The sequence below is a fragment of the Ceratotherium simum genome, chromosome 11 (assembly GCF_057802395.1).
Source record: "Ceratotherium simum simum isolate JZ-2026a chromosome 11, ASM5780239v1, whole genome shotgun sequence".
Lineage (NCBI taxonomy): Eukaryota > Metazoa > Chordata > Mammalia > Perissodactyla > Rhinocerotidae > Ceratotherium > Ceratotherium simum.
The window spans coordinates 11,627,821-11,650,483 of record NC_141910.1 but is presented as its reverse complement, the minus strand read 5'-3'; the positions used below and the strand labels follow the sequence as shown (position 1 = coordinate 11,650,483).

Sequence of the window (22,663 nt, the reverse complement as noted above, 5' to 3'; positions counted from 1 at the left end):
CTCAGCCTCTACTGTCGCCTCCTTCCTCACCTTCAGCTGATGACTTTGCTTTTTATTTCACTGAGAAAATAGAAACAATAAAAATGAACTATGTCATTTTATAATTAAATCTACCAGCCTATCTTCATCTCTACCCATAAGTCCACTGTTTCTCCGGCTACAGTGGATTGTCCCTCTTCCTTTTGAAGGCCAAACTTGGACCCGTCTCCATTTACACACTCAAAAGCTTTGCTCCTACGTTCTACCCTCACCAGCATTGTAAATTTCTCTCTTAATTGCCCCATTGTTATCACAATACAAACACGCTGTAACTTCTCCCCCCTTAAAAAAATATTCTCTCTTAATGTCCCTTCTGCCTAATATACTTCCCCTCTTCTCCCATTTATAACTCCACTTCTCACCTCACAATTTTCTGTTAGTCTATCCCAGTCATTCCCCACCACTTCATTGAAGCCACTTTTGTCAAGGTCAGTAAGGACTCATCTTGTCACGTCCAATGATCCAGTCTTGGTCCTCATCTTACTTAAGCTCTCAGCAGCTTCTGACACAGTAGGTACTTCTTCCTACTGTGAAGGAAAGGCTGTCTTATTTAGCTCCCAGAATACCTCACTTACTAGTTCTCTTAACTCATTGGCTATTCCTTCCTGGTCATATTTGCTAGTTCCTACTCCTCTTCCTGATTTTCTAAATTTGGAGTTCCCTAGAGCTCAATCAGTGGCAATCTTGCCCTTTACTATGAGTGTTTTCCGTTCTTATCCCTAAAGAGGTGGAATCTGATTCCCCAACCTTCGATCTGATCTATTCTGAGGACTTGCTTTGACCAGTGGGGTATTAGTAGACATGACACAAGTATAGACTTGAAAAAGTGCTCACATGTGTCTGTTTGCCTTTTGCACCTTTGCCATGGCCATAAGGACACACCTTGGCTTGCTTGTGGAAGGACAAAAGACATATGGAGCAGAGCTGAGCTGCCCCAGTCATCTCTGCTGAGGCCAGCTTGGATCACTTGGCAGCTGGCCAGCCGCAGACATGTGAATGAGCCCAGCCATGATTCAGAGAAGCCCAGCCCATATCAGCTGAATGCTGCAGACTAATGAACTGAACAATTATTTCTCATTGTATACCACTGAGATCTTACGGTTGTTTGTTACACAGCATTATTGTGACAGTAGATAACTGATAAAACAGGGGCTAAAAAAATAGCTATTGAATGTCTACAGTGGATATGTCAGTGTTCTACAGTGGGTGTGAAGATGTTCTTTCCTAACCTGCTCAGCATCTGTGTTCCTGATTTGACCATCCATTCATCCGTTCTCTCAAGTTAGTAAACTGGGAGAAGGCGCAACCACTTCCTCTCACTCATTTCCAACTCCTGCTCCCTTCCAAACAGCAAATGGAATGATTCTCTGGAATCAGGTTTTTCCACTCCCATAGTTCTAGTGATATTTTACCTCAATATTATAATAACTTCCTATTTGGAACCCTGACCAATAGTTTCTTCCCCACTCTAGAACATTCTCTCCACTTCTATTAATTTTATTAACTTCAAAAACAAATACGACTTTATACTTAGATAAAAGATCAATTATACTTAGATAAAAGATCAAGGGGTCACTTTGAAAAACTTCTTTCCAAAATTCCTTTGAAAAAATAAAAAAGAAAGAAATATGACCTGGGCAAGTTCAATAAGGGAAAAAATAATAAAAAACAACAAAAGCAAACATACTCCAGCCTGTTAGTTCTTAACTGTCTGGATAGTTACTTTATTATTCCTCATATAATATAAAATTTTAAGATTAATAAAAATAAATGAAAGTGGGTTCAACATGACCCCTATGGTCATGTCACTCACTCACCATAGTACTTATGAGTTGTGATTTTATGTTTCTTCCATTTTCTTTTAATTTTATCCATGGATAAATTTTTAATGTGAACAATGGAAGTATAAATGAAAAGTATTGGTTCCTCCATTGCATCAGACCTCCTCCTGCTCAGGGCTTTCATAAACGCAGTTAACTTGTCTAGAACTCTTTCCTCTCCAACCAGCCTCACTCTTAAGTTAGTCAGGATTACATTTGGTTGCAAAGAACAGATAGCCTGTTTATCAAGGCAATAGACATTTCATTGTTTTTCATAACAAGAAGGCCAAAGCTAGGTAGTTTAGGGGTGGTATGTGGGTCAATGACACACTCAGGGTTCCAGGCTCTTCTAACTTTCTGATCTACAATCCTTAGTGGGTAGAGTTTGTTCTCATAGATAAAATGTGCTGCTGCCTTCCAGGCCTTGTTCTAGAGAGGAAGAAGGGGGAAAGGCAAAGAGCAAAAAAGGTATTTCTCCTTGCAACCATTGCCTTTTTATTCAGGAAGAGAAGCTCGATCTAGAGACTTCCTCCTGCACCCCATTGGCCAAAACTTTCTCATGTGGCCAGTGCTTCCTTCAGGGAAGTCTGGGACACCGACAGTGTCTCTGGTAGAGGAATGCAAAGGAGAAGGGGCTGTAAATGGCTTTTGTGTAGCCAACCCACAGTGTCCGCCACCCTGCTTGCCCTAATTCCTACTCATCCTTTAGATCTCAGCCCAAAACCATTCCAAGTGAATTTTTATATACTCTCTTAACATTAATGTTCTTTAGTAGCTCTTAAGACAGTTTGTAATTATAAACTTATTTGAATAATCATTGGATTAATGTCTTATTAATATCTGTTTGAGGGCGGAAATCAGGCTTGATTCTTGCTGACTATTTTATCCTTGGAGCCAAAGTATGTATGGTATTGACCCTTTATAAATATTCAGATCTACGTCTACACAGCATGAGAGAGTTCAGTGTCAGTAGAACATAACAATTATCACTTCGAAAGCAAAGTGATGATGAAAATAAAACGTGCCAAACTCAATTTGTATTAATAATAACATGTTAGAAACCAATAACCTGTATGTCTAATGATTTTATTTAAACCACAAAGTAAGGTTTATTTATATTTCTTCTTCAATAGTATTTACTTGCTTCTCTTAATCATATTGTTTATGGGAAGGGAGAGTCTGGAAAATAAGACTGAATGTTTTAAAAGTAAAATTTAATTTTAAAAAATTACAATGTTTATTTATTTTTCCCTCTAAAATGTTAATCATGGAGCTCCTTAAATAGGCAGTGTTATTAACTGCAGGCTTGTTAAAAGTCTTACAAAATGCACATCCAAGCTCAAAAAGTCTGTGCTGCTATATTTTACTTATCTGTTACAGTTTCCTGGATGTTGTCAAAATCTGTGTCTGCCCTTGAGGATGTATCTCTCACGGCATACTGCGTATTGTGGAAGAAAAAAAGATGGAGCGTCGAGAATCAGCCTCTTCCTCCAGCTTCTGTGCACTGAGAACCGTGGCTGGGCTCTTGCCTGCTCTGCCTGGGGCTGCCTTTTGCATTGATCATCCTCACAGTGAGAGTGTGGCTGGGGTTCTTTCCCTGCATTTATATCATTGGCTGGCGAGGCCCCTAAGCTAAGAGGATGAAATCTGCAAACTACCTGTAGGCCTTACTCCCCCTATTTTTATGAATCAATAACCTCTTGTGTTATTTCTTTTTTCAGTTTTATTTTTTGTGTATATTTTTTCAACCATTTTATTGAGGTCATAATGGTTTATAACATTGTGTAATATCAGGTGTACATTATTATTTGGCAGTTTCTGTATAGTTATCTGAAGGGCCTAGAAAATGCCCTGTACTACTGTGTGATGACTAAACAGAGAAAAAGTGGGTAGCAATATCTTCCAGGAAACTGCTTGGAAAAAAAGCTTCTCACTGAAGTTCATTTATTTCAGCTGACAGAATAAATTTTAGAAAATACTTGCTTTACTTATAGCCCTAAAACCAAAACTTGAAAAGAAAGCACCAAAAAGAAAATGAAATGGCAGTTGTACTTTACAGCAAAGAGGCAAAAATGTAAATAAAATATATCAGCCAGCAAATCTGGCGGCGTGCTAATAGAATAAAGCTTAAGACTAAGTACTATTTATTCTAGGAGTTCTAAAACAGTTGAAAACTAGGAAATTAGGCAACAGAAAAAAACGTATTGATGGATGCCAAAAGGACAATAGATAAATTAAACATCTCGATCTGATTAACTCTCTTGGTAAACTAGAAATTGAATGATGCAATTTAAAAGTATCTGTCTTAAACCAATCGTCAACATATTTAACAGTGATATTAAGAGAAATATTCCTTGAAAGTCAGGGATAAGAACAGATGACTACTATCACCAGTGTTAATTAACATTGTCTGGAAGATCTAGTGAAAAAGAAGGACACAAACACTGGAAATAAAATAAAAAAGATAATTTATAGACTATATGATTATCAGGACAATCTGAGAAAAATAACAGGAAAAACATTAGAACTTCAGCTGTACAGGGTTCATTAAGATAGCTTGTTTAAAATAATTATAAAAAATATCAATAGCTTTCTAACACACCAACATTAATCCACTAGAAAAAAACCATGTGTAAATGACGGCATTTTCATTAGCAACCAAAAATGTTAAATTTTAAACATGTTAAAGAAGTGTGAGGGATTATATGAAGAAAAATACAAAAAATTATATAAGAAAACATATAGGCTTGGATACATAGAAAATACACCATGTTCATACACTGAAAAAAATTTGATAAGCTAACAATTCCTCCTAAAGTTAATTTCCTTTTTTTGAGGAAGATCGGCCCTGAGCTAACATCTGCCAATCCTCCTCTTTTTTTGCTGAGGAAGACAGGCCCTGGGCTAACATCCATGCCCATCTTCCTCCACTTTATGTGGGACGACTGCCACAGCATAGCCTGACAAGCAGTGCATCGGTGCGCGCCTGGGATCCGAACGGGCGAAGCCCAGGCTGCTGCAGCAGAGCGCGCGCACTTAACCATTTGTGCCACCAGGCTGGCCCCCCCTCCTAAAGTTAATTTCTAACTTTAACACATTTTCAAGAAAAATTCCAATAGGACTTTTCAATAGGGGGATTTAAAATATTGAATCCAGAATCTATCAGGATAGATAACTTCGTGTTGGTACTGTTAAAGGAATAGTCAGTCAGCAAAATAGATCAGAAACAGCCCAAGTGTTAATAAAATTCGATGTACAACAAAGGAAATATCTCAAATCAGTAGGGAAATGATCGTTCAATAAATGGTGTTTGGACAACAGGATAAACATAAACGGTGTTTAAAAAAAATTAGATGTAAATTAGATCTAAATTAAATTACCAATGGATTCAAGAAATGGATTTAAGAAAATGGATTACCAATGGATTTAAGAAAAACTTCTAAACTATAAAAGAAAATAAAATTTTGCATATTTATTTCCTTTTGAGTTGAGGAAGGCCTCTTTAAGCGTAACACCAAAGGAAGAAGCCATAAAAGAAAACATAGATGGATGTAACTATGCAAAATAGTTTAATGTAAGGTAATCATTGAAAAGGAAATTAAAATTTTAACCAGAAACATAGAAAAATATTTGCAGCACATGACAATCAAAAGGTTATATCCTTAATATACCGTTTCTGCCATTTAATATGTAACTTAAAAATGAAGATTTAAGTCAAAAATCTCCTAGATCATGAATAGGTTATTCACACAAAAGCAAAATATAAAGGAAAAATAAATATGCAAAAATATTCAATCTCACCAGTAAGAAATGCAAACATAAATAACATTTTTAATCTTTTAAATTGGAAAAGATGTTTCTGAAATTGTTAGGAATACAGAGAAAGGAGCCCTCCTATACAATGGGTCTAAATATTCTGATTCATGCTGCTAGATTGCTAGAGCTTTCTGAAGACCAATATAGCGTAATGAAGCGAAAGCCTTAAAATGTCCAGTACTCTGAACAGATTTTTCTTCTAAGATTTATCCTAATAGTCATGCACATGTGCAAGTTTAGCTAAAATGTTTTGATCACAAATTACAATATTTTAGCAAAAGCTAGAAATACTTGCAAGGTCTCAGGATGGGGGCTTATTTAAATTATGATACTTTGTAACCATTAAGCATGATTTTATAGAAGAACATTTAACTACATCAAATATTTCTTACTTTATGTTAAATTTTAAAAATTGTATATGCCATAGGACTATAATTATGTAAAATAGCCTATGTATAGGGGAAAAGTCTTGTATTGAAATAATTCCTAAGAATTGACAATAGTGGTGTTTGGGCAGTGAGATGAGGGTTGATTTTGCTTTTGTTTTTCATCATACTATTTTTTTCGTAAGGTGCTAATTCTCCCTAATGAATATGTAATACTTTATAGTGTTAAAAGTATGTACATTAAATGTTATCAGATGAGAATGTGCAGGTGTGCAGATAATGTTCAATACTAAGTTATGTCTCTTTAAAAAGTAGCTTAAGAGCCAGCCCTGATGGCCTAGTTGTTCAAGTTCCGTGTGCTCCACTTCAGCAGCTCGGGCTGATTTCCGGGCATGGAACCACACCACTCGTCTGTCAGTAGCCATGCTGTGGCAGTGGCTCACACAGAAGAACTAGAAGGACTTATAACTAGAATATACAACTACGTATTGGGGCTTTGGGAAGGAAAGAAAAAAAAAAGAGAGGAAGATTGGCAACAGATGTTAGCTCAGGGCAACTCTGCCAGAAAAAAAAAAAAGGTAGGCTTAAGCACAACTTAAATTTACACAATGTTATATGTCAAATATATTCAATAAAAAAAACGTAGCTTAAGTTCACACCTAAATAAACAACCTTAAAGAATCTTTTCAGGATCCTTCTGGACTCATCTGCTTAATCAGAATCATAGTACTTTGCATTTTTTATATTGCTGTCTAATCTTCCCTTCGTTTCTTTTATGCACAACAGCTTTTGGCTTTTGTCTGCTCCAACTCCATTTTTCAGTCAATGACATTTATTGAAGCCATGCTATTTTCAAAATGCTGAGGAGCTGGGAGGAAATGGAGCTGGGAATTTTTGATCCAGGTGTAGAGAGAAGGGGAGAAAGGAAAGACGCGGACAGAGAAAAACGGATGCAAGCTTCTAGACGAAGTGTGGGTCCAGACAGACCCTGGCAGAAAGCACAGCTCTTGGAAACCTGGCCCTCACCCCAGGATTTGCAAACACGACAGAGCCACTGATGAAGATGCTAGAGAAGTGACGGGTCAGCCTTGGCCATCTACACAGGACTGTGCTGCATTGCTGCTGGTAACCCCAACCTACCAGACCCTTAGGACTGGCTGAGAATGTGACCCAAAGTCCCTTCTGGTGAAAATCTCCTTCCAGCTATAAAAATATTACATATTAATCAAAGAGAATTAGTTATTTACAAAGAAGTATGAAGAACAGAAGCAAATTCAACCTTGTTTCACTACGCAAACACAGATGCAGAGTTCGAGGGCACCTCAGGGCCCTCTGAATGTGGCAGGAGAAGTTCTGTCAGCAGCCATTTAGGCTCATGACGACAGCCCCTTGCGCTTCCCAGCATCTCCTTGGGAGATACATGGGGCCTTGTCGTGAAAGCCAAACTCCGGACACTTCTGTAGTCCCGAATCCCAGCACATCCCACATCAGCTCAGTTCTGTGACTAAGTTTGTCTTGATTCTCTATACTCTCTGCTGCTCAAGAAGTAGGTAACTAGAACGGCTACATTCCCATTCTAAAATGCAAATAGGACTTGAGAGGTAGAAGCTCATATCATTCCCACCTTAGTGTGATTTTAATTAGCTCCTCTTCTCTTGGTTCAACTCAATTTACTAAATTGGATTGGGCTGCGAAGAGAACAGAGCAGTCATTTGGAACGACGCATTTGTGAGGCAGGAAGGGGGAGCACCGTCATGCAGACCTGAGCTGTTTAGAGCATTATTGGAGGGAAATCACCAGAAAGAGAAGACGAGAGGTTCTCTGCCTTCTTTGCATTTGCCTAGCTTTAGGCTGGCAGTGCCCTAGCTGGGCCACTGGAAACCCATGATGGCTGTGGTTTAGTTCATATTCTAGCCGACTCTTTTAACATAGTAACTTTCAGACCCTTCATCATTCCAGCTGGGGAGATAAAGGAACTGGCCCATCTTTGGGAAGAAATTTAAATGATGCCCCCAGTGAGGATTCAGCCGCAAGGTTTCTAGGTTATCATCTAGCTCCTCTTTGAAGAGCTCAGTTAAGCTGTTGAGCTAACTAGTTGTTTTTCACCCTTGGGGCTGCTTTCATTTTAGTTCCCATCATGAATTAGGGCATTTAAGCCTCTTCCGGCTCCCTGGGGCTACTTAGGAGAGTATTTCTGCTGTTTGGGTTTTCTTTTGTTTAAACATGTTCAGACTCAGACAAATCTTATGAAAACATATTAATTATTCAAAAGGACATTTCTCTACAGTAAAATAAAATTAATTGATAAATTGTAGAAGATGGGTCTTTAACCTTGTGCTCCTAATCTCCCCACATGCCACTAAATGTGCACATGAGACTTTTAAAAATTAGGGTCTCAATTATATTCTTTGATAGAGCAGAGTACCGGGTGGCTAGCGTGACTGCTCAGCACCCTCCCTGCGTGAGCTCAGGCAGCTGTGTGATTTGCGAAAGTAGCTCCTCATTAGTCCATAGATGGCTTAGGGTACTGAGTTGAGCTATGAAAACAGTGTCACTTATGTTTTATTATCTGAAATCTATGACACTGAGAAGGAAGGGAAGGTAAAGGAACTCAGCACTCCTAGAGCTGTGAAAAAGCGAAGAGACTGTCCCCATAGGGGAAACCCAGTTGGTCTGAAGAAAGAACATCTCATGATCCAGCTGGAAGAGTCAAGGGTGCCGGCTGGCTTCCAGGCTCCAAGAAGAAAGGCCCTGCCGCTGAAAACTTCATGCCAAGAGAAACGGAAGCTTCTGTGTAGACCTTCTACATAGGAGGCACACAACGTCTCTGGGCAAAGATCTAAAACATGCTGAGAGCCTGGGTTTGTCAAAACCGATAGGCATTTACCTCTCCATTTTTGATGATGCGCGTGAAGAAACAGGATACACCCAGAAAAATTCTGGCACATATTTTTCACGACCTCAAAGTCTCAGAAAAGCAACTGACGGACCCAGGACAGATGGTAATTTTTTTGTCACCTTATCCGTGTCAATGAGCAAGTCTGAAACGGAGGTCGATATGAAGGTAAAATATAATGCAGCTTGAGTAGTAATTCTACTCACGTAGCAAAGCTGTTGGATGCAAACTAGTGTTGGGGTGAGGTTCTGCATGATTCCACCCACGTATTTCAAGTGGTAAAGTGTTAAGATGAAAATTGGAAAAGGGTAAAACTTGAAGGAAGCCAAGGAGATACGTGGCACATTGGGACTGTTCAATTCCAGCGGCAAGATGTGGGTGGGTCCTGTGGGCACTGGGTGGGCAGAGCTCCACCGTGAGAAGGGCTCAGGGTACCAGGCTGCAGCTTTGGAGGAGACCCCTGAAAGGCACACCTGGATTCGGGTGTCCAACTCAACCCTCATCCCAGAACTTCAGTGGCCCCTTGTGGAGAAGATGATTCTGCCACCTCTGTTGGTGTAGCTTTGTAACCCTGGGAAGGCATGTTTTAAAAGTAAACAGACAATGAAGAAGTGATACTTCTGTGTAAGATGTGTGTGTATAGTAGTAAGTTTTATGATCAATATATGTTACTTTGTGTGTGATTTGTTTTTAATATATTGGAAATGAGAATCTATTAGAGAATTTGACTTATCAGACTTATAATTTTAATTGAAATACTTAGGAGGATTTAACTAATTAATTTTGTAGTCCATCTTTAGATACTCACAAGAACCTCATTTACTAGACTTGTAAGTTTAATTCTTAGGAGGTGAAATGCTTTAAGAGAATTTGATATGATAAATTTAGAAGTTTTGATTTATTAGATATACTAGAACTATGTAAGTCCTGAGAAAGATTTTGTTTCTCCTATTTATAAGTTATTTGTTAGGGATTTGCAATTTTGAGAAAACCAGATGTATTAAATTTGTGATTATAGTTTAAAATGTTTAGGGGAATTTAACTAATCAAGTCTATAATCTGTTTACATTAAGATTATTTGATGTGTAAAGTTTATAAAAATTTGTGACTAATTAGAAATGTGTAAGATTGATTAAGTTTTAAAAGATGTTAAAATATTTAGGGGGAAGGAGCTCATCTCATGTTTAAGAGCTAATTGAACATTAGTCAAAGGACAAGGGGAAGAGAATGTTTAACACTTTAACACACACAAACTAGATTTATAAGAAAGCTTCCAAGATTTATAAGATGTGTTCAAAGGTGAAATAAATAAAACTTTAACAAACTGAATATCAATTAAAACACACGCAGCTGTAAGAGTTTTTTTACGATGACCAAGTTCTCTCTCAGACATTGAACATGCAAATGATGCTTCATGTGATGGTGGTGACTTTGGGACCTACAGGATGTGTGGAGTGAATGTGTGGTTTTGGAGATGGTATAAAAGAAAATGATTTGATTTTTCTGGACCATGATATATTCAAATGATGGGCTTCCGGTAGAGAGTGTGTGCATCTCCACAGATGGGAAGGATGCTGAATAGCATTTAGCAAGAGGTTTGCTGACTTGATTAGGAGGATTTTAAACTATAATTTATGGGGGGGATATAAATGTTTCACCCTGTTGCTGTCATACCTGCTGTAGAAGGACTCCAAGAGGAGGCTGAGACAGGAATGGGTGTGTATAAGGATCTAATGGTGTATCAGGGTTTATTAGAGATCATAATAGTGCTATTAACTGAGCTCTTACTGGGTATCAGGCAATGAATCAGGAACTTCCCTTGCCTTTCTCCTTGCAACAATACTCTACAAGGTAATAATATCCCTATAATATCCCTTTTATCAGATGGGGAAACAGAGGTCCGGAGAGGTTAAGTATCTTGCTGAGGTTCGGCAAGTAAGTGGTAGAATCCCTACTGGAACCCACAGCTCTTGCTCTTTCGTACACTAAACTCCATTGTCAAAGGTTAGATGTGAGGTTATTAAAGGACACTCTTACACAAAGGACTTGAAAGGCACTCCATGGAGAGTCCCAAATATTAAATAGGGTGATAAAGCTGAATTGGAAAGTGGATTAAGTAAAGAATTATAAAAGAGAAGGGCAAGGCACCAGGCTCAGGGCTGCTTAGACAAATGTCCTAGAGCAGTTCATGTGCTGCATTAATACTCACGCTGAGATTCATGTCTCAAGGACATCGTTAAAGCATCTCTTCATCCCTGGAATTCCTCATCCAGAGCCTCGTATTTCCCCTTCCAGTGAAGTGGAATCACAGTCTCTCAAGGCGGCAAGAGGGAGGTTTGGGCAATGTAAGCCAGTCCCCCAGTCTGTCCTCCAGGTCTATGACTTTCTCAGGCCACTCTGCTGGAATTTGCCTGTGTCTGTGGTGTTTTAACAAGGTACGGACTAGGTGTTCAGACAACTACTGTGGATACAAGACTTGGAGGGATGGGTGGAGGGTAGGCTTCTGCTGGCCTGGCCTCAGGAAGGACAAGTAAAGCAGAGAGTGCACTTCCTGTTGCTAGTAGGGATGCTGAAGAAAAAGCCAGAGGGTTGATAACAGTTGAGCAAGAGAAGGGTCCATAAAATGTCCCAGAGTTTTCAGGATGCCTGGATAGACTGGAGGTGAGATGGAAATGATAAACACCTCCCTCAATTAGAGGTGGTCTCCTGGGGTGCAGTACCTGTTGGGGACAGGACGTGGGTCAGGAATCCAGTGGGGCCCAGTCAAGCGGAGTGTGGGAGAGGCAAGTGTGAATTAGAACATGTAGTTATTCTAGAACAGGGGGTTCTGAACCAAAAGTGTTCTATATTGTAGCAAAACTCCATGGCAGGCATAAATTGGTCCAAATTTTTCTTTTGCTTCAGGGCATAGTACACAGGTGTGCTTTGAGGTCTGCCTGATGCATTGGGTCTGGTTTTCAGATTTTAGTTGATGTGTGCAGGAGAGAGGTACAGTCAAGTCAATCATTATACACACATTTTAATGAGTACCTGCTCTATGTCACGCAACTGGATAGCTGGTGGGAATGGGAAACCAGATAAAGCATCCCTGTTTTCATGGTGCTTGCCCTAGTGGGCAGGGAGGTATGGGAGAGACTGACAAGTTACCAAGAGTTACAACCTCATTGGCTAAATGACATGGGAATAGATGAGAAGGACACTTCATCTATACTTGCAGGTTGAGGTCAGCTTCTTAGTGGCGGTGGCAGCTCAACTAAATCTAAGAGGACAATGAAGTCACCAGATAGGATGCCAGCCCTGCAGCAGGTGGAGCTGCTCGAGGTAATGGTGATAGGGTAATGCTCAGTTGTGGGCATTAGTTAACCTCTCAGCTAAGAGCACCAATAACAAATGAGAATAGCCGGTTGAGACATATGGAGAAGGAAAGAGGAAGGAACCAGGGATGGTTAACCAGTGGGGGAGAAGATTCAGGAGGGATGTATCGGAAAGGCTGCCACATGGAAGAGGCATTTACTAGTAGGAGCAGCCCACAATCAGGCACAGATTTTAGTTCAGCAAAAGGAATAATTTTGTAATGATTCAAAATTGAATTAATTTAACAAATAAGACAAATTGAGTAACATATTTAAGCAGAATTTAATACTCTTACAATGGCCCTGTCTAGACCGCTGGGGGGTTGAATTTTTACTTGAGTAGAAAATTGTCTAAGGGTCTCTAATGTCCTCTCTGGCACAGTAGGACCCTTACATCGCTTTTCTGCCTTCAAGGACAGCTTTCCTTAAATGATATAGTATTCAAAAGCCACCTTAAGCGGGAGTATGTAGGCAGATATCTAAGGCACATGAAAGCAAATTGCATGGGTCTCCAAGCTCTGAGGGAGTGGAGAGTGGGAGGACAATGCTAAAAGAAATAGTGCCTAATAGTCTTTCCAAGGTCGAAACAGAATCCCTATTGGTATTGAGAATTAGATGAAACAATGGATTGAAGAGCATGCAAATATATGGTATCATTGTCAATTTTATTAACATGAAATCTCCTTTCTAGTTTCCAAGTGACAAACATTAATAAATCATTATGAGAATTCCCAATCCAATGTTGATGAAGTTAATTTAAAAAGCCCCAAAAATCCACATTGTTTTCTCTTTAGTTTGCTGTTTCTTTTCTCCTCTTCCTCCCCTTTGCCCTCTTCCTCCTCCTCCCCTTCCTTTTCTCTATTTTACCAGTAAAATATTCTTTCCCATATTCCCAAGGGTAGTTCTTTGCTCTGTCTCCAAGCTCCTTCAGCATGGTACTAATTGCATTGGGTTATAATGGTGTTCATGACTTTGTCAATCCCCAAAGACTGAGAGCACAAAGGCAAAGGCAGTGTTTTACTGCCTCAGCATCTGGCACATAGTAGGTGCTCCACAATGGTTTGATGGATGGGTGGATGGATGGATGGATGACTGTCTCTCACAGTTCACCAATGTTCTCTAATTACCAAATCCAATGTCCTCATCGTCTTTGGATTCTATTGACACTAATGAATATAACTAACCACAAGTGACCTCCCTTAAAATTTGTCATTCCACATATGCTGATTTCTCCACTACTCCTCTATTTCTTCTTTTTTTCCCCTCCTATCGCCTGATAGGACATTCCTGTGAATCTTTGGCCTCTTCTCGGGAAACATGTGCCTACACAGGTGAAAGTGATGTTCTTTACTTCCCAAATTCCAATAACCCTTCTGTTTGGAAAACTCCCAAATTTACATTTGGATTCCTGGCTTCTCATTCTCTAGCCCCATTTCTTAAGTTGCTTGTTGGGTATTTCCAACTAATTGTTATATTTTCACATCAAATCCAACAAAAATTGTACTCATTTTCTTCCCATCAACTCCTCCATTCATTCCCTGATTCACTTGTGAATTCACTTCAATTGAGTCAGCCTGTCATTCTCCCCGAACACTTTGCAACTTTTTACCACCACACTTGTGTCAATACAGTTTCTTCTACCTGGAATCTCACTTTTCTTTATCCTTGTCTCTCAAAATCTTATCTAATCTTCAAGGCCCAACTTGACTGCCACCTTTTGAGGTCTTCCTTGATCATCATTGCTGGACACGACCTCCCTCCTCTTCTCTCCTATAGAATTTGTCTGTACAATCCATATGAAACATATCGCTTAACACTTTATATTGTAGTTATCTCTCAGTCAGTCTTATTTGCCCCAATATGTAACCTAAGCCCTCATAGGAAATATCACCTTACCTGGTGGCATCATCCCTTGATAGACTGAAGATCTTTGTCCAAGTTTAACAGTGAGTATTTCTCCCCCATGATCCTCATTCTACCATTTGCTATTTCAACACAATAATAGTAACAAAGTCTTGTGCTCCTACTATGGGCTTTTACATTGAGAATTACTCTTTATTTTCCCCCAATTGAACCTATGTTTCTGCCAGTTTTTAAAAAAACCAAGGGCCTTGACCATTCAGGACACTGAGGACTCTCGTGAGTAGAGAGAGGATGTGATAAGTGCAGTGGGGGCAGCTTCAGAGAGCAGATGGGCATTGAACTTCTCCAGGAAAGATCCTGCAGCCTAAATGACCCATCCTAGATGTAACAAACTCAAATTTGATCCACATCAACCCAGACATTCGAGGTTCCTAATTTGAGAAGTCAGGGCCAGCTTCTAGTGAATGACCATTCTCAGCATTACAGGAGTGATGGTCACGGATTGTAAGGTCCATCTAAATTAGTGCAAAGGATGCTGGAATCTAAGTCCAGCCTCTGGGTGAGGAAGGACTGCCCTGAGATATACAATGGGACCCAAGTCTAGCCAACATGGTGAGGTTCATGGACAGACTGCAGGTCTAGCGGAGACCTGAGAAGCAGGCTATTTAAACTTGTAGCTGGAGATGACTGGGACAAAATGGAATGGACATCAGGGATCAGTGGGCAGAGGTTTTGTTATTTATGCATTTCTTTGCTCCGGTTCCTCTTTTATTCTCTCAAAGAGTTCATTTCCTCTTTTCCTTTCAACCAGTACCCCTATCTGCACAACTATATTTTTAGTCCTGACTATATTTCATATTGTCCAGAGACCATCATCATTTGGATGTTTCCTTTCACTCAAATACAACATATCCAGAACCAGTCTGCGTAGTGGGCATCCTTCACCTTTCATGTTGCTGAAATTATACCTGCCCCTAGCAGGTAGAGAAGCGGTGTTAAGAGGCCAGTGCTTTTCTGAGCCTCCTGTTGCTGTGTGCTTGGGTCCAAGTCAGGTTACCTTTTGCCCCTATAGCCCTTCTGGTGGGGCTTAGGGATTGGTCTCCCTCCTCTCTTCTTAGATGTTGTCCCACAATACCAGAACTGGCCATCATCACCAGTCCCTGCAAAATGGAGGTGTCACCTTTCAGCGTCCTCTACCTTCTGATCTCATGAAACATCACATACACTTTTTTGTTTGTACAGTAGGAAAGAAATTTTAAATTTTATTTTAAGTGGGAGAAAGTACAGAGTTTCCAAAAGTAAAATCCCTGGTGTTTGTTGGAGTTTAATTAGAGGTAGATCTGCTCTTATTCAAGTTTATTTGTCTCTAAAACTTTTTTATTCTAGGTAACCATTGCCTTCAATAAATAAGTATTCCTTCTGAAGAGGCTCTCTCTCTCTCTGTCTCGTTCTCCACTCAATGGAAAGATTACAGGAAAGATTTAAATTAGTAATACAATCTGCAGCTGAAGTTTTTTTCTCTGCATACATTTTGGTTCTAGAAGGAAATTTGGCAAAATTTACCAAGAAAGTTTGACCCAGCAATTCCACTGCAAGGATTTTATTCTAAGGAAAGAACAAGTATGCTCTCAAAGATTTATGTCCTGGATATTCATTTCAAAGTTACTTGTAATCATTAAAAATGGAAACAATTTACATCGAAAAATAAAGGAATGGTTGAAAAAAATGATTATAGCCACACAATACAATGCATCCATTAAAAATCTTGCTTTGAAAACTATTTCATGACATGGACAATGCCCATAATATGATGTTAAGGAAAAAAACAAAAACCAAAAAAGCAGCTGTTGAAACTGTTCTTATTATGATACAAAATTTATTTTAAAAGCGTGAGTGGCTGTAGGCAGCAGAGGTAAACACGTATAGAAAGCTAGCATTCTAGAATTTTAACTGGTTATCTGTCAATAGTAGGACTGTAGAAGATTTTTACATTTTCTTTACAATTTTATGTATTTTCCAAATATTCATTCACTTAATAAACACGGAGTGATTCTAAGGTGCCAAGCACTCTGCTTTGTGCTGAGGAGATAAAGTAAATAAGACAGAACAGAAGTAGGCCTTGCTCTGCTCAGAGCTTGTAATCCTTTAAAGTTAGAATGAAAAGTTTTTTTAAACATTCATTGAATTTGACCCAGTAATTCCACTTCTGGGAATCTATCCTAAGAAAATAATCAAGAAAGCAAAACAAAATTATCATACAGAAATGTTTATTAGCGCATTAATCATAATAGCAAAAAAATCTAGAAATCACCTAAATACCCAGCAGTTGGAGGTGGTTAAAGTAATAATAGCACATTCATAAATGGAATAATAGGAAGCCATTAAGATTATATTACTGAAGACTTTTTAATAACATGGGAAAATATTATTAATGTTTTCCACTAATATCAATGGAAAAAAGTAAGCTACAAAATTATATAGAATCTCACCTCAATTATGTAGGATAATGGTCATAAAAGAGAAATTCCAATGTTAACAGGTGTTATTTTTACATGGTGTAGTAATGGTTGATCTGTATTTTGGGGTCTATGGTCTGCATGTTTCCCAGGTTTTCTGCAAGGAACTAATTCTATAATCAGGAAAAGCATGTTGTTTTTATTTTTTAAGACTTGATTCAAAGATTATCTGTTAAAAATTCAAGGAACATACAAAAAGACAATTTAACATTTCCTCAAAGTCTGCATTGCCGTGATGAAGAAAGGAGAGATAAGGCCCCTTCTGGGAGGGAATGGATGACCATGCATGCAGGGGAGCTACATTTTTCAGAGGGCCTGAGGGGACTAATTCACTGTGCTCATGAGGCTGAGTAAAGAAAATAGAAGGAGCCCTTGGAGGACTTAGAGACAGAGCCCTGAAGCCTCATGCCTAACCCTACCTTGAACTCTGAACCTTGAGCATGTGGCTGATAATCTCCCCAGGCCATATCTGTACATTAGGGACATGGGGACATTCTCACTGCAGTCATTTCCCTTAGCTCTTGCCCCAGAGATCTTCTGACCTTACTGAGCAGGTGTCACTCAGGGTCAAGGTCCTGTCTGTGGTTTGCCTGGAGAGAGAGAACAGTGGAGGCTGAGAAGCCAGAGTCAAGGCAGCCGAAATTTGGCTCCCTGCCCAATCCACTGTGAAGATTTTGACCCCGACTCCAGCCTCTAACCTTCTAAGTTCAAAGAGAAAGAGCAGGGCTGTGGAACATGGTGTCATTTCTGTGTAAGCCAAAGCAAGAGAGCTGTCTGCTGGCGCTCCATCAGCTACTGAATGCTGGAGCTCACACTGACTGACAGGTCTCCCTTGAGCTCATGCAAGGCCCCAACACAGTAAAAATGCCAACTTTCCCTCTAATTTAGGGATCGTCAAGAGAGTGTGTGGAAGGCTGGAGTGGTACCAGATATCTCTGCACCTATATTCAGTTATATAGCATGCTAGGGGTATTCTGAGTTTGACGGGGCTTCTGTGAGGTTAAAGCAAGTCAGTGCAGAAAGATTTACAGGTGCACCTTACTTTCAGCCAACTGAATATCTAAAAACCAGAGTAGCATAAAAGATAAATTTAGAAAAGCATTCATTTTACCAGCACTTTGAGTAACTGGTTTCCCTTCTGCATTTAAAATATAAATTGATTCACCACAACTTGTTTTGCACACAACATATCAAGCACATAAAAGTTGCATAAAAGGAGGTGTACATGGAACTTAGAAATCAGCATTTGGACACCACTGCAAAGTAAACATAGTTTTCTCCGATTTTAAGTGTTCATTGACCGCAGAACTGAAAAAGATCTCAAATCAATTGCAAACCATAAACAATCTTTATGCAAAAGGGTTCAGTAGTTTGGGAATTTTTTTTTTTTTTGAAGTTTTTCTCTTAGCTCCTTCTTTGGGTTTCTCATATTCATCTCAGCAAGGCCATCAAAAAAACCACTTAAAAATCACAGTGGCAGGTGTTTTAAACATACCTCCACAGCCCAGGTAAACATTTAAGACTTGTGCACACACAGATATACATATTAGAGACCTAGGACACCCATAAAAAATTCAATACAAATAAAGCTGCGCTCTAATAATCAATTTTCCATCATGCCACCTGAGGAACCATTCATTCCAGAATGCCAGCCCCAATCTTTGAAAATGCAACCTTTTCACTTTCAATCAGCTTCTGAAGCCCTAACCTGTTGGCTGCAGGAAAGAAAGAGCTCTCAATTGCCTTTGCCAAGCACGTTTCTCTGTGGATACAGACAGGCTAAAAACATTGACCTTACATTGCAAGAGAAATTTAGAAAAACTCCTGGGTAAAGCTCCTTGGATTCCTATCTGAAGAGTTCCTTAAGAACAGCATAGCTGCCTCTTATTCCTGAATGAGATCCCCTAGCTGCATAGAGGGAGCTGAATTAGAATCCTAAGTATTTTATGATTCTAATGAAACGCTCTTTACATCCAAATGATACTGGAGAGAGGAGGTGGGAGCAGAGAGTCCCTGAATCTTCAGGAAAAAAGTGAAAAATGAGAAATTTTGCCTAGGCCTACTTAAAACTGGAAGGCACCAAGAGGCTGCCCAGTAGAATAGCAAGCCTGCAGGGAACTACAAAGCCCTAGCCAGGGGCCAGCCCCTTGGCCAAACCCTGGGTATCTCCTTCAGGTTTTCATGGTAAAGGAAAGAACACATATATGGAAAGAAGCAAAGCAGGAGTTGAAAGAGAAGTGTCAGGAAGATGAGTGGAGAAGGGATGAAGAAGAGGGTTTAATGAAGGAAAAAAGAGAATGTGTAAAGAAAGGAAGGGAGACTAGTGATGGATGAAAATGAGGAGAAAGAAAAGAGGAACTAGAAAAGAAAATGGTGAGATAAGAGAAAGTCCCTCATCAACAATTGACTCAACTGGCTGTCGGTAAAAACCCCAGGGTCTGGGTGGCCAATCTCCACCTTGAACCAGGCACAATCCAGCCCCGAAGCTCCAAAGCAAAGCCATGGTCCTCTATAGACACTTTCTCCCTGTTCCACAAAGGGCAAGCTCACCTATCCAAGGCCACAGCCGTCATGGAGTAGATACTGGCAAAGACAGCAGTGGTGGGGAAGAAGTTGTGGAACTTGCAGTAGAACAGACCGTAGTACCACTCGTTGTGGACAGCGTAGGTGAAGTTCACCACTGTATTGAACGCTGCCATGGAGGCCTCTGCGAAAGCCAGGTTCACTAGGAAATAGTTAGTCACTGTCCTCATTCTCTTGTGGGCCAAGATGATCCACATCACCACCACGTTGCCCACCACGGAGGTCACCACGATGACCGTATAGGCAGCTGCCCAAAGGACAATTTGCCAGGCCGGCTGCACGAACTGGTTGGGCTCCGAGGTGTTGGTGGAGATGTTTGGGAAGAGGTCTGAGTCAACTGGGAAGACGTTATCCATTCCCCTGCTAGGCGGTTAAACCCTCCTCTCTGTACACACCTGGCCTTTGCAGCAGGGTCCTGAGGCCGGCGCCGGGGGTTAGGGTTCTACTTAACCAGGACAGGAGGGCTGCAGGCTCTTTCTGGGCAGAGCTCTTTCCTTGTAAGCAGGAGACTTGGGCTCAGAAGATAAACGCTTATTGATGCGCTGTCTGCCCCTCGTGGCTCTGAATTCCTCCTCCACTTTCAAGCTTCAGGAAGCATTTGAGTTCAGAAATCTGGAGACAGCGTCTCTCTTGCGTCGGGTTGGAAAAGGGGAAGAAACCCCACGGGTCGCGGTTCCAGGAAGCAGGAGACCCCCGCCTTTCTGCACCTGCTGCTGCTTGCAACTCCTATTCCCCCTTCCTGCAGCGGGAAAGGCAAAGCCCCGTACTGCGTGAGGACTTGGGGGCGAAGGGGGGTGCTCGTCACAGCGCAACCCGTAAAAGTTCTGAGTCAATGTCCGGATTTCTTATGCCCCGTGTCCAACTGGAGATTTTTTCCTTTGCTGTCGCTGCCGCCGCCGCAGCTGCCTGCAGCTTCTCAGGCGCCTCTTGGCTTGGGTCCCGCTCGGCTCGGGAGTTAGCAGAACCTCGGCAGGCTGCGCGAGGCTTTTATAACCCGCTGCAGAGACGTCACCGGGAAGGGGCAGTACCTGGGCTGCGTACTCGCCAGTACCCGTGCGCAGCACGGCAGCTGCACCAGCTGTTGGCAACTGTCTCACTCCACCGTTGCAGCCGCCACGCCTTTTGCAGCTACCTGCTGTGGGAGTCTGCAAGTCGGGCGCCCCACGCAGTCCGCGAGGGGTCGCTAGGTGGCCCCGGAGTAATTGCGCCAGATGGGGTCTGCAGCTGGAACCACAGATGCGCCAAGAGGGAAGGAAGAATTTGCCAAAGAGCTGTGGTGATGGACACTTAACTTCCAAGGAGGGTAGCCCGGAGCCCTGCGACAGCTCTGCAGAGGGGCCTGCCTGTGGCTGTGGAAGTCGGGCAAGAGTGGGGGCGACGCGCCAGCGCTGCGCTCCGGGCCGCTCTCCAGCCCAAGTGCACCGCGGGCTCGCTCTGGCTGCTGCCGAGAAGCGAGAGGCGACGTTGCCCGGTTCCAGGTGTCCGGAAAATAACTTTCCTGAGGTCGCGTTTAGGAAACATCCCCAAAATACCTAGTTCCTTTCCCTGGTGGGCCGCTTCTCCCGGGAAGCAGTGATAGGCGCTAAGCTTTGGGGACACATTCCCCAGCAGTGGGTTGGCCCCTCGCTCCATGAAAAGCTACAGCTGATCTCCCCAGATGAGCCCCCCGTGCAGGCAATGGGGACTGGGCTGGGCTCCCTGTGAAGCTCGGTGAGCAGTGTGTCGCCCAGACGCGCGGCTCCGGGCTCTCTGCCAGCACCCACTGCGGCCTCGCCTTCTCCGCTCGGGGACACCGCAGCCTCTGCTTCCGCGTCTCCCGGGCCTGCGGGCCAGAGCGGGGCCCGAGGTGGCGTCGCGAACTCTTCCCTCTTCCTCTCTCCCAGGTTTGCATAGGAACTAGAGGGTAGAGCTGCCTGCCTTCTCTCCCCACCCTCACCCCGCCCCTGGCTGGCTTTGAGGACTCATCTTCCAGTTCAAGGCCATTTCAAAACGGCCACGATGGTGCGGGGCACTGGGAGGAGGCGGGAAGAACTAGCCAGTCGGTGCGAACCGTTTTGGAGAAGAGAAGATGGGCTGAGATGCGGAGAGCGTTCCAGCCAGTCTGCCCAGGAGATACGGTTCCGCGGGGAATCGAACGTTCGGAGTCTTTCTGGGGGCCATCTACCTCTCTACCTCCCCGCTTTCACTGCGGGAACTCGGAACTGTGGGACCCGGGTAGGGACGGGTGGCACGGGGTGGGGGGGGCGCGGAGGTTCGAGTTGGCGAAAGCCCGCGCTCTCCCGAGAGCGGCGTTTACGCACTAGCCCTCCTGTTGGGAGCCTCTGCGGCGGGCGCGCAAAGTATCGCGCAAAGTATCTCGCCGGAAGCGCTTTAAGGCTTAGAAATTTATTGTACTGATTTGTGCTGGACTGAAAGCGGATCTTCTCGCCGGGGTGGTTGGGGAATCGCTCTGGTTTTGTTAAGCCTGTAATGTCAGCTTTTATATGAACTGCCCCTTGCACTGCGTGGTCCTCTAGGCACCCCTAAACCCTGTGCCCCCTTATTTAGAGGGACAGCAAAGGAGAGCCTTCTTGTGGAACGGAAAGCCTTCCCTTGTACCCTGGATCTCTCATTACTGCTTCCATCACCTCGCAGAGCTGAAGGAGAGTGTGCGTGTGTGTCCACCTTTATTTTTCCTCCCAAGCTGTTTAAAGCTGTCTTTCTTTCCCCCTGTCCAGTGGAGGCAGGCTGACATTTTCTAAAGGAACTTTACTCAACGCTTAGAGGAAAAAAAGAAAGCTAATAAAACCTAAATATATCATGAAAGCTAAGTATAAAATAAAAGCTAAAAAACAAAGATTTATCCATTTGTCCTTCATTAGTAGAGCAAGTCGATACCTTGAACCAGGTACTGTCCTGGGGATACAGCCGGGCCAAGCACTCAGTCTGGTGAAGGAGAATGAGACAATTAACTACACAAAACGGGAAGTATTAGGATAAGCAAAGGTACTAGGCTCTGCATGAGAGGAGAAGATGGTGGGGGCACTTAACCTTGACAACGAGGGGAATCGGGGAGGAGAGTAGAAAATCATATCCATAGAGAAGCCTGAAGAATGTGTTAAGGATGAGAAGAGGCTGAGGATGAAAGGGAACAGAATATTCCAGATAGGCATTTTATATGTCAAACAAGGGCACTCTGCTTAAGGTCCCACAGGGACTGCCCAGCTCACTTAGAGGAACACCTCCATTCCTTACTCTGGCCTCCAAGGGTCTGCATTCCTGGCCCTCACATGTGGATGAGGCTGGCCTCAGTGGCTCTCTTTCCTGCTCCTAATTCCTCACGGCAGGTAGCCATGTCCTAGGAATATGTATGACTTGCTAAAGTTAATTTCTTTCCCACAAAAAAGCAAAG

At 42.1% G+C, this 22,663-nt stretch overlaps 1 protein-coding gene across 2 annotated transcripts in view; it reads right to left on the bottom strand.

The window, feature by feature from the left end:
• TACR1 (tachykinin receptor 1) overlaps nt 1-20,212 on the bottom strand; it is a 164,055-nt gene extending 143,843 nt beyond the window's left edge. For both annotated transcript variants that reach the window (XM_004437186.3, XM_087436514.1), the window contains exon 1: nt 19,240-20,212. In XM_004437186.3, coding sequence (XP_004437243.1) covers nt 19,240-19,628 — 389 coding nt within the window. In that variant the 5' untranslated portion in view covers nt 19,629-20,212. The remainder of the gene's footprint in view (nt 1-19,239) is intronic.
• Between the last annotated feature and the right edge of the window lie 2,451 nt (nt 20,213-22,663).